This window comes from Lissotriton helveticus, chromosome 7 (assembly GCF_964261635.1).
Source record: "Lissotriton helveticus chromosome 7, aLisHel1.1, whole genome shotgun sequence".
NCBI lineage: Eukaryota > Metazoa > Chordata > Amphibia > Caudata > Salamandridae > Lissotriton > Lissotriton helveticus.
The window spans coordinates 761,753,856-761,767,063 of record NC_136068.1 but is presented as its reverse complement, the minus strand read 5'-3'; the positions used below and the strand labels follow the sequence as shown (position 1 = coordinate 761,767,063).

The window sequence follows — 13,208 nt, the reverse complement described above, 5'->3', positions numbered from 1 at the left end:
AAACACATTACACAAAACGTTCGACCATAGTTTAGGTGAGTGCATAAAAAAGTCAGCCGGGACTCCGTCCGGACCGGGTGCCTTATGTTTTGTAGTTTCCTTAAGTGCATTTTCAACTTCTTGTGGGTTAAAGACGATAGGGTGTACGGGTCCGTTGGACAATAAACCCTTATTGATGCCCTCATCCCCCTCGTCGGCCCCATATACACTTTTAAAAAAAGACAACCATTTATCGTCAGCAATCACACAGTCCATGGGTTCATTTTTGTCTTCGGAGAATAAGGGCTGCTTGATAATCTCCCAAAACCTCCTACTATCCTTCAGTACTGCCGCAGACTGGAGGTTTTCCCATGTTTCGCGTTTGATGGAGTCTTTACAATTTTTTATTGCTGACTTGTAAACTTTCCTTAGCCTCGCGATGTTGTCTGTTACCCTTGGTACAATTTTTAGTGCCACCATCAGGTCTCTGTGGGCCTTCGAGCATGCTGTGTCGAACCAACGCTTGTGTCCTTTAGGTCCCTGAATAGGTTTGGCTAACAGCTCATTAGAGACCTGGACACATATCTCCTCAAAAGCTGCTACAATCTGTTTCCCCTGGGCGTCCGAATTCTGACAAAGCTCCACCTGTTCTTTTATCTTAGGGAAGCATTTTTTGTAGAAATTATCCGGGATCACTTTTGCCCACTTCACTCTTCTGTCTTGGTCGGTGGTCCTCAGGGGGTGTGAAGCTTTTACAATTGATGGTGAAGCGCCCATCTGGGCTCCCCATGCCACTTCCAATAATACTGGGTTGTGATCGCTATAGTGGGTTTCTACAGTACGGTAAGCAATAGTTCGATTGAGGATACCCAATGAAACAAAAATATAATCTATCACCGTTCCATGATTGCCGCCCACAAAAGTTGGCGTTCTCAGACCATAGTCGGGTTCAAATAGATTATAGGTGGCGAGTAAATCTTCAAGCTCCTGACCCTCTGCAGAATGTACAAAGTGAGGACCTAATGGTGCCGCATCATCCACTTCATCAACTTCTAATCCCTTACAATCTAGATTACATAAATGAATATTAAAATCACCTACTAAAATAAACTCAGAGGCAAATACGATATTCTGTGAGACTTTGTTTAAAATACTGTCCAGACTGGCAATATTACGGCCGGCATAGTCACTATTCCCAGAATTATAAAAATTAACATATAGAGTCCTACTAGTTTTACTGATCACCCTTTCTACTATTAAGATGTTATCAGAATCAGAGGTGATCTGCCTATAACTTCCTTTTAAGTTCAGAGCAAAGAAGAGCGCCAAACCCCCTTTAGCCCTGCCCGTTCTACCTGGGACTGCAGGTTTTATAAAACTAGTGAACCCATCCCACCAGATATTGCTGGATGTGACCCAGGTTTCTTGCAGAGCGATAATATGATGTTCTACAATAAAGCTCCGCCAGACTGGGTCCTGGCTTTTAGAATTTAGTCCTGCTACATTCCAGCTTATGACCTTACACGAATCAGTAATTTCGCTTGGCTCATTTCCGCCCTCAGGGTCTCCTTCCGAAGTAACTGGCGATGGAAATACCTCTCTAGTTTCCCCGTGACCTCGACACTGTGTGTCTTCTCCATTAACACCCAGTTTCTCACCGGCCATAAGCCCAGATAGATTTAATAGCTGGGTAAGATTTGTAGATGGGTGAGGCTCAACCACTGCCTTACACATTTGCAAGCTAGAGTGTTTCTCTGTTATAAAATCGTTACTACTAGTTTTTTGATTGCTGGGCCCCTCGCGTACCTGATCTGCTCCTATTGCAAGTCAGTCGCAGGTATTTAGGTCAGATAGGGGGCCAAATCTGTTTCCTGTGGCGAAACCCCACACGGATGGGTTAGGTGGCTGCATATGGCCATTGTGAGCTACGTTCCAACTGGGGTATGAACTATTTGAGTGGTTTGAAAAAGGGTCCGATCTCTGCCACAGTGTGGGCCTAAAGCCCCGCTCGTTATGGTTGTATCCCAAAGGACCTGGCCCCCACCCGTTTATTCTTAAATCATGCTGGTGATCAAACTGATGATTTTGCTCGTGCGGGTAACTAGATCTTCCTACATCCCGATGTACCATCGGCTGGAACCACTCAGTTGGATGTCGTAAACTAGAGGCCCTCCCCCAGCTACTGGTACTAGTAGACTTATGTTGCCTGATGGCATTAGGCGCAGTGGCAGACTGAATCTCATCATAAAAAAACTTGAGAGTCAGTGGAATTATAGAACCACTGCGGCGTTGTGGTGGAAACACATTATTTAAAATGTCTGGGAGGACTTCAGCATTTGCAAAATTTAAAATGACACAGTCGCCTTTAAACTTTTTGGGCTTACTGCCGATCCAAGATACCCTCCTGGTCAGAACTATGTCCCCAGCCAGTTTGTCTAGCCCTTCTTGAGCCATATGCATGTTATTAGAGAGCCAATGTAGAGCTTTGTCTTTTAGACCCTGTTTAGACTCAATTTTATCTTGAACAAGGACTGGAACATTGGCCAACACCAAAACTACCGGTGAGGCTTCCACAATGAATTCTGCTGCGGAAGTCTCTTGGTGCACAACCACTGTTGCGTCAGTTATACTGGTGTGAGGGACTCCAGTTTCGACGTTCTGATCCATGACATGTGGTGAAAGCAATGAAGGAGAAGGAGCCAGCCCTTGTTGGATAATCTGAGTGGGCTTTAAAATACTTTCAGTGGGGGAGTCCTCCTCATCCGTAGATGTAAGGTCTGTTACGAGGGAAGATAGATTCTCTACCTCCTTGGCCAGAACATTATGGACCCCACTCAACTTCCTCACTTCAGCAGTTAATTTATCCACTTTCCCAATCAGAGGTTTAATTATAGTCCTGATTTTAATGTCGATCATATCTTGGATCCTGTTGAAAAGATCATCATCACCGATTCGTTTAGACTCGGAATCCACCTCAACGACAGTATGTTTGCCCGACCTCCTAGGGGGAGGTGTGGCGGGCTTTTTCTTGCCTAAATGTTTTCCCCCTCGTTTAGTAGGTAGCTTTCTACACGCTCTAACCGCGCGTGTTTCTGGCTGCGGAGATTGTTGGTCTTCATTCTGGATGGCTATCTGGCTGTTTGAGTCGATGAGGGTATTGTCTGACAAGTCTATTAAATCGTTTCTGCCCATCAAGGGCTCCCGATCATCAGTGGCCTCGATGAAATTATCTGAAGAATCAGGATCAGCCATAATAAGCGGAGGATTGACTAGCAATGAATCAGACATTGCAGTGCTAGCAGCACCTGTTGATGGACTATCTTCGGGCAACACCGGTGATTGACTCAAGCCCAGAGATTGCCTACGCTTATTATTAATACTACTAACGACTTGAACAAGATACGAGTCTAAAGTATTCACGGCTTCAACTGGGGCAGGTACCAGTTTTTTCCCCATACTATGAGCTGTGCCTCGGGAGGACAATCAGAAAATAGCAATAGCGCTATGTAATGTGAATCATGCAACTGTGGTGAGAATAACAAAGGAAGGTCTCTAAACAGTAGGCTATGCCAGATATCAAACAAGTGCACAGTACCTTGGTATCCGCGCGTTAGATGTCAGGGAATTGGCCTTGTCTGGCCTTCTCGTGCCTTGGAGGGCCTAAGAGGGCCCGCCCTTTGCCCGGGCTTAGCCCCGGGCGTCCCGCTCGCGTCCCGCGAAGCTGAGGGCTTCCTGATTAAATAAGCCCCTCCTGGCGCGTTGCAGACGCGTCAGGGAACGCGCCTCCGCCGCAAAGGCTGCCGGGACCTGAAGTCCCGGGGCGGCGGTGGCGTGCCTGGTGCTCGCGGTAACTCGCGGTGGCTGGCTTCTGCTGCGGCGACTCTGGGCTCCCGCTGCTCTCCTCGGGATGTATTACTCCTGGAAATACGCCTGTGAATGCGCAGCCGGACAGCGTCTGAAATGCGGCTCCCCCCGCTACACCGAGGGCTTCCTGATTAAATAAGCCCCTCCTAGCGCGTTGCAGACGCGCCAGGGAACGCGCCTCCGCCGCAAAGGCTGCCGGGACCTGAAGTCCCGGGGCGGCGGTGGCGTGCCTGGTGCTCGCGGTAACTCGCGGTGGCTGGCTTCTGCTGCGGCGACTCTGGGCTCCCGCTGCTCTCCTCGGGATGTATTACTCCTGGAAATGCGCCTGTGAATGCGCAGCCGGACAGCGTCTGAAATGCGGCTCCCCCCGCTACACCGAGGGCTTCCTGATTAAATAAGCCCCTCCTGGCGCGTTGCAGACGCGTCAGGGAACGCGCCTCCGCCGCAAAGGCTGCCGGGACCTGAAGTCCCGGGGCGGCGGTGGCGTGCCTGGTGCTCGCGGTAACTCGCGGTGGCTGGCTTCTGCTGCGGCGACTCTGGGCTCCCGCTGCTCTCCTCGGGATGTATTACTCCTGGAAATGCGCCTGTGAATGCGCAGCCGGACAGCGTCTGAAATGCGGCTCTTTGGACAGAGTTCATCTACAGACAATCTTGGCGACAGGCCAGGTCTCATGCAGCAGTTGAAAAGGCCAGACGAAAATTAAACAAAGCTATGAGGGTATTTTGTAAAGTTATGAAGATTGGGGTTTCATCGCATGACAACATTTCGAGTAGTGAGGGTCATCTTTTTCGAGATGACGGGGTCCACCTGTCTCAGTTAGGCATGGCCTACTATTTGGTTGAAATCAGAGACATGCTCGCACAAGAATTACAGGTGAATTTATGGTGCAATTCAAAGTTATGAAGGAGCATTCCTCCTCTTTTGGGTGGGGCCAGGAAAACTCTTTGGTTTTCCTGGGTGGCATAAAATCCCCAGGGAGGAGAAGTCTAGAGCGGGCTCCTCCAGTTATTAGTTAGATAGGGGGAATTATACAGAACAATGGAGGGGAAAAAATGGAAAGAAAATGTTGGGGAAGTTATGATGAGTTAAATACAAGAAAAGAGATTATTTGATGGTTTCGGTATAAAGTCTAAATTTATAATGAAATAAATAAATAAATAAATAAATGGTTTCGGTTTAACTGCCAAATTTACATGATTGATGATCTGTTGGGAAATTTTATGAATATACATATCCTGAATAAAGTGGCCTTTTCTGCTATGAGAAAGCGAGTGGTCTCAATTTGTGGGCGATGGCTCCGCAGGGCGAGCGGCGCGAGACGTCTCCCCCTGCGGATTTCGCACATAATGGTAGGATCCAGGAGCGCGATAGAGAGGGAGCGTCAGGGCAGGCATTAGTGCGTAGCTTTTTGAGGAGATTAGGCGCAAGGAGTCTAGAGAGGGGGTTTCTTCCGCTTTAGCGAAATCCCACCCACCCACCCCTTTTTAAAAAAAAAGAAGCAACACATGTTGTACTTCATGGAATTGAGGTACAGGTTCTATGGGTTTATGTATATATTTATATATATATGCTCTGGTATATCGCCAAGTTCCGAGCAGTTTCTTTGGTGAGTATGCATGTATATATAGATATATAGATGCTTTGCCACTTCAGGATGCGTTTCCCATAACAGATGGCTTGAGGCATAAAATCCCCAGGGAGGAGAAGTCTAGAGCGGGCTCCTCCAGTTATTAGTTAGATAGGGGGAATTATACAGAACAATGGAGGGGAAAAAATGGAAAGAAAATGTTGGGGAAGTTATGATGAGTTCAATACAAGAAAAGAGATTATTTGATGGTTTCGGTATAAAGTCTAAATTTATAATGAAATAAATAAATAAATAAATAAATGGTTTCGGTTTAACTGCCAAATTTACATGATTGATGATCTGTTGGGAAATTTTATGAATATACATATCCTGAATAAAGTGGCCTTTTCTGCTATGAGAAAGCGAGTGGTCTCAATTTGTGGGCGAAGACCACCAATTCCTTGACCAAGGGATCTGGGCACATGGTTCGCATCATGCAATGTTTTGAAATGAGTCGTACGCTGTGGTTAGTTTAAAAATACACAATGCATCTTTGCAACCCTGCTATTATTTCAACCAAATGAACCTTTGTGGAAAATTCATTAAAGTGTTGTGTTTTAAGGAATCAGGGCCACAAACATTGATTAAAGCCAAATGTAACAGGAGGTTGGAATTTCTGACCATTGCTGTTGTGTGTAACTAGTAGCATATGGCGATTTACAAGTAATTGCGCCATTAACTAGCTGGATGGGGATTAAAGAGCAGTGTAGAGGGGGCTTTGGGTCTCCAACTACAATGGAAGGATTCCAAAATGGCTGCCAAATAGCTCTGTGTGAAATCAAAACACCAATAATATTGAGGAAGCTGGAGATTGTCTATCAAGATCGATGTATCTTGCACATTTCTGCTGAAGTTGTTCTAGTGACCAGCAGGTGGCACAGAAAGGCAGCAAACAGGTGTTGTTTGAGATATAGCACGATTTGCAATGCAGCATTCACAGCAGGAAATCCACTGAGGGCAACATCCAAATGCTCATGTAGGGGGCCAAACGCAGAAAATTAAGACAGCAACAAATAGGAGCAAGGCAACAGAGATTGGCACAAAACCCATCCAAACTTGAGCAAGGATTGGCTTTTTGGAGTATAGTATGCAACGTTGGGTTTCAACCAAACGCTGGCGCTGTCTTTAGCAACACCACAAAAAGCTTTATAGACATAGACAGCCCTGCACTTAAAAACCTATAAATATCTGACAAGTATCTTAGATTGTTTCAGACCATAGAGAAGAAGAAACAAATTCTTGCAAGACACCACAAGCAGCAAAAAAGCAGCTACCTTAAAGAAATTCTTCTTGGGGCACATGACCAAAACTCTGGAATGCTCTTGCAACCTAAATAGCAAATCTCACCCCCTTCTCCATCTACATAGACTCCTGCAGAACCTTCTAAAAAAAACAATCCTTCTCAAAAACCAATAGCTAAACAAGTGAACTGTAAATGAACCGTCTGCTCTCTTAAGCCCTGTATTACCCAACATTAACGACACAACAAATATCTTAACAATGGTAGGGGTTAGTTACTCAGTGTATTCCCTGAATCTATGGCTGGTTCTTCCTCAGTGCAAGGTACAATTCTGTGGTTATCTTTCAATTATGCTATCCCTTATTTGTGGTTCAATTTCCAGAAAGTATTCTTTTACGTCTTTATTTTTGACGATGTAACTTAGCATGACATTTTCTTCATATTCTTCTACCATTATGCTTCTATTGAACGTATACGCCATTCTGAAAATAACATAGAAACACATATTTCGCCGATTTGCATAACCTCAATGGTACAAGTCTGCTCTTTATAAAATTATTATGAATAAAAAATTATAATTTAAGGGGGTTCGGCATTGTAGCACAAAAGTTTTGGGGGAAACGATTGGCAAATTATGCCTTTTACACATTGAACCTGTGACGTTGCAGAACACTGAATGGGACTTAAAGACAACTGTACATGGGGTTTAAAGTCTGGGCATAGTACATATGTAAAAATTGCTGTCTGCCAGCCTCGAAATACCAATACACCTATAAAGTGGTTTTTAAATTTTTGAAGCACTTTACTAATTACTTGTACTTTTTATGCACTTGAATTGGAAATTACTCTTTATTCTTTATTATTCTTAAGGGTATAACTTATATGGCATTTTGATCCTTGCAGCCACCGGTACTTCCCTAAGAGTAAGTCTTGGGCTCAGACTTGCAAAAAGATATTTTACGAAATTCTTTTATTTTAGTACGAAGCCTACCTCCCTAAACATGAAGTTAACTCTCTGCCCTCAGTTTACCAGTCGGAGATGCAACCTCAAGTCTCTTTGATGAGAAATAGCCTGTGACCTGGGAGGTAATAATGTCCGTACAGAGTTGGACCGTTCTTAGCACTTACGGGGCAATTCCATAGATAATGGATGATTTTGCACTCCAGGTTGGAAATAAACATATTATATCCATTCTTGTGGTGTTTCCATGTCCATATGTGGGCCTCTGGTGACGTAGTTAAAAGATATTTCATAGCAGTTGATGAAAGTAGTTTCTTGGTCCACAGTGCTCTAAAACACATCAATTTTCAAATTCCACCTGGAAATCTCATCAGAATCTCTTTCAGAGTCTGTGAGCCAGCCAAAATTACGTACAGCTTGTCATCTCTTAGCACCCTCGTACTCGAGGCTAGTTGTATTGAGGATTTATTGTGGTGAACAATCGTTGGAACATTTCACTCTTAGACCCCGATATAAAACACAGAAACCCTTCCACTTCAAATAGCATCAGCATGCACAGGAAGATAAAGTGTTTTCATCACTTTCTAGAGCAATACAAAAATAACACTATTAGTTACACCCTTGTATAGGTTGTGCTCACCGCAGACTTTGGCTTCCGCCCCCGACTCCTCACACCTAAACAATTCGAATCACTTCATGATATTGCCAAATGATGTCAGTTATGATGCTGTCACTTCTGTCAAGGTCATTTCCTGTATTGCTACGTCATATATTGTCCCTTCTGGTGAGATGGTCCAGTGGAAGGTCATCATTTGTTCATTCACTCCATGGGATTTTTAGATGTTGACTCCAACAAACATAGAAGTACCATTTTTATTTAATGAATAGTACTACTGATATCCTCCTGCTATCGGAGAGCTCTTGGAATTGTAACGTACATGAAGGACTTTGGTTCCTAAATATTGTTTCTTGGCAAACAATTAGGTGAATGAACATTTCCGAAGCTTTTTCTTACCATTACAGCAAGTTATTCAAAACGTTACTTTGCTGTCATCATCATCATCTTTATTTCGGCTCTAAGCAGGGCCAGACTGGCCGGAGCGGGCACCGGGCGTTTCCCTGGTGGGCCGGCAGGGTGGGGGCCGGTTTTAAACCTGCAATATCGGCCCGAGCAACAAAAGCGACAGAAAGCTTTCCGCTAGACCGATATTTCCCCCCACCCCTGGGGCCGGCTTCGGTTACCAGTCTGGCCCTGGCTCAAAGGAAGCCTAAAAATACACAACAACACAGCACATTAAAAGGAACGAAAATATATAGAAAAAAATAATAAAATAAATACATGATAAGAACATGCAGTTCTCAGACATATAAGAAACGCTCAGCAGCCAACATTCCTGAGCGAAGTGTAAGAACAATAAAATTATACAAACCCTGCATAAAAACATAGTTAAGGTCACAAAGTTTTCACTCAATAAAAGGACACGCACAGAGATATCTCTTTGTCCTATTGGCGTCACAGGTGGGCAGCCTCTAACATCAGCCTAAAATAATCTTTGAGAGGGCCCTTGCTATCTGGGCAACTAAAGTTCTAATCTGAATTTGGGTTTCCCTCGTATCACTAGGTTTTGCTAGTGTGTTAAAGTGCACAGTGCAAGAGGTAGTAAATGTTTAACCAATACAGCTTTAGTATTGTACCGGTCGCAGCTCTAAAAGACGCATGCCCCAACAACCTTTAGTTTAATATACCAAATTAGCATGAAAAGTTGGAAACTGAATATACAACACTGGGCCTAGCATCTGACTTACAGATCTTTAAAGCTAAATGTTGGTTCTCTAAGTGGAGGAGCTGGCCAAGAGGGAGGATCCAACGTTTGCGCTGCATAGCATAAGCAGTACAAAATAATAAGACATGTTCTTCATTTTCAATAATCAGGCATCCCATTGGGCATACATTATTGTTGTGCATGGCAGAGTTTTTATTCCAAGGGGCAGTAAAGACAGCCAGTGGGAGTATTCCAAATCGGAAGTTAATAAACAAAGATCTCACCGAAGGGGCACTCACATAGTCCATAACATTTTCATAGCTGGAATCACACTTAGTGGATAAATAATGATCAGACAAACTACCCACAGGAACAAGGGAAATCCTATTGCAAAATACAATGTTCCAATCACATGATTTAACAATTTCCCGGGCGTTCTTGGGCATGGAAGAAGGAGTCTGCCAGTATTGAGAAAGGCCAAGCTTGGACACCCAGGTTTTAATGTGGAAAACCCAGGGGATCGCGAGTACCAGCCGATTGTCGATGATCTCCCTGACATAGTCCCTATATGGGGCCAGTTCCTCGTTTACCCAGAGTCTGGTCCAGTATAAGACAGGTTTCAGACAGGCTATATTAGCGAGGTATCCAAGGATTTAAATCAAACCCAGAGGAAGTGAAGGAGTTCCTTTTGGTAATCTCAAAATTCATTTAATAAAAGTGTTTTCACCAAAATCCAACTGATCGAGATTGCAGTATCCCCACAGGTCAGCCCCATATACTGCTGCCCCACAAGCTTGGGCCTTTTAAGGGGAAACTGGATAAGAAGCTGCCTTGTTAACGAGTCTTAATATTAGCCAAGCTCTGCGCTTAGGAATGACTGCACTCTTTTCGATTTGGGGTGACCATTTGTGAGATTGACTCAATCTAACGCACAGATAATCAAATTTGTCCCCCTTTCTATTTTTGCACCCTCCAAAGCCAGGATCCCCTTATGTTTTGTACTGTGGCTAAATACTATGAACTTGGTTTTATTACTATTTAGTTCCAAACGTAGTCCTTGCATTATGAATTGAGCCTCCCCAAAAGGGTGTTCAACCCAGACAAGGTCTTAGAAAGGAGGAGAGTATCATCTGCAAAAAGAAGACACAGCACTTTGGTCCCAACCATTTTGGGGGGAATCGATTTAGCAGTTTCCTAGGTAAGGTAGGCACTCATCGGCAAAATGTAAAAAATAAAGTGGGGTCGGTCAGTTTTAACCGGGCGAATTCTAAAATCAGTTTCTCTGTAACAGCAGTTAATAAAATTCGCAAATGAACAATATTGATTTAAAACAATAAATTATACTACCTCTGAAATGGCAAAAATGATAGTTGGAGCTGTAACACCATTCATCTTTGCAGCCCTCCTGATGATGAGTTCAGCCTCCTTCAACCTTCCTTGGGAGATCAGCCACTGGGGAGATTCAGGAATTATCCTGCAATGGCAGAAGACACCTCAGACCAAAATATACCAAGCAACTGCAGGTCTTACATATTCTAATATTTACCATCTGACAGGCATGAACTAAAAGTAGATATCACATGCAAACAAAACCGAGGTATTCAGCTGCACGAGATGCAGATATATTTACGCCTGTGCGAAATTAGTGCGATTTCCTTTGTGGAAATTGGATGAAATTCCAGCAAAACTACATAAATCACACAAAATCCTGAAACAACATTTTGCACTATGTTTTACAGCAAAATGTGCGGTCACGTCCCTTTCGGACATAAGGAATACTTTATGTTAAATTAAATAAAGCTATTTTGCCTATGGCAGAACAACAACCGCTCATGTCCGGGCATTCATGTTTGTTCCCACCATAAGTTTTTTTAACCTGAAACACCATCTCTTTTCTTTTGTAAATCTGGTTATTGACATTTCATATTAAACAGCAAGAGCAAAACAACAGTAGTATGCATGCTATTACCACAAGAGCAACCCTCCAATCGTTAAATAGCTCGAATTTTATAGAGCTTATGTTGTGCCATGAGAGGAGAAACAAAGTATATACATTGGAGGGTCACTTATCGGTGCCCGTTGTGATGCGAGTTCCACAATGTGGTTTGTGGGAATGTATGGAATCCAAGAGTGTTATGTCACATATCTGAACAGTGGCAGTGGGGTACAACAGAATGAGGACAAAGTAAGTTGAAGGAGGGGAGAATTAACTGTTAGTGACATGTTGGATACTGCCTAACAATCATAACACAAAATGCCAGAGTATTGAGCAGCAAGGCCTCACTCACAACAAAAAACCTGAAATCTGCATCGGTCTACTACCTCTCATGCATGCGATTCTAGGATTTCTCATCGATTCCCAAGAGTACTTGTGGATCCACCTACACTTTAAAGGTTTCACGAATACTACGGTAGAGGTTTAGTGAAGTCCAATCTAAGAACATCTGCACACTATTATTTACGCATATTTGTTGATAGTGTACAATTGTGTTACAAAATTGAACTTTTTCTTTCGTTTACAGGAAAAACATTGTCCCTCATGCACTAACATCTTGTCCTATGCTTAGACGAGTTGGGGAGGGTGATGGTGTTCACTTCACATTTGAACCTTAAAAGGAGAATTAGGGCCTGATTTAGAGTTCAGCGGATGAGTTACTCTGTCAGAAACGTGACGCATATCCACCGGCGAAACTTGAGGAGGCCTCCCTGCAAGGTACGTGGAGGGGCCCTCTGGGCTCAATCAGGAGCTCTCCGGCCAGAGTGCTGTGCTGAAGGGGCCCCCTAGAGCTTGGGACCCCCTGCGCCCGCAGGGGCTGCGGGGGCCTGTGTTACGCCCCTACGGATATCCCGCCCGACATATCACAAGTGCATTATGTCGATTTTCATTAAATCGGGCCTCTACTCCTGTCACTGAAAGGAGCGCAGCTCAGATTGTTTTCAGTGTGGGAATGGGTGAAAAAATTGTACTGTGTTCTCAAGCGTTCCAGGGCATCGGCGCTCAGTAATATTAAACAGTCACCATTTTAAAAAGCTATTTGCATTTTTAAGTCTTACATTGATGAGATTGTGCTCTAATGCAGCCAATGCAGAGATCTGCCTCTAATCCTATGATTCCTGTATTAAATACCTTGAGGTACATTAAGCTTTTCATCCTACAAGACTGATAAAATGAGAGTCATTGAACAGATATTATACAGCGCCAAGAAGCCACTGGGCTGACATGAGCTTTACAAACATACCTTATCTAATGGCTCACATTTAAATACATTTGTGAAAGAGCTCCTGAGGTATTTGTTTAAATCACTCTGATTTTGAATAACATGGCTGGTTTGAATCGCATTGGCAAACATGCAGGTAGAAGGCTCCATCCACTGCTGAAGCTAAAACAATAATGGTTTGACTCTCACCCACAGGGAATACAAAATAAAATACAAACTGGGAAGTATATATGTGTAAAAATGCTCTGAACTTTATAATGCCTCGAAAAACATACAGCAAGGCATTTTTATTAATCTTGGGCCACAGTTGTACTCCGCCTTTCGCCTTCTTTTTTGAGATCAAACAATCTATGCAAACCTTAAAAGAGAGAAGACACAGGAAACGTTCTGTGAAGAATTGGACTGCGAACCATCTGCTCATGTTCAGAAGAAACTTCATTTGAGATGTTCAGTAACTGAGGCCCAGATTTATCAATAAGTCAGACAACATAAGGCAGCTGCATTGTGTGAAAGGGAGAGAGGAGAACTGTGCCACATCTACTAAGATACAGCGCT

General features: G+C 43.6%; 1 protein-coding gene across 1 annotated transcript in view; it reads right to left on the bottom strand.

Annotated features, from left to right (window-relative positions):
- Positions 1-13,208, bottom strand: part of LOC144769119 (solute carrier family 22 member 4-like) — a 460,827-nt gene that overhangs the window by 137,342 nt on the left and 310,277 nt on the right. The window contains exon 5 of the mRNA XM_078653119.1: positions 10,783-10,909. Coding sequence (XP_078509245.1) covers positions 10,783-10,909 — 127 coding nt within the window. The remainder of the gene's footprint in view (positions 1-10,782; positions 10,910-13,208) is intronic.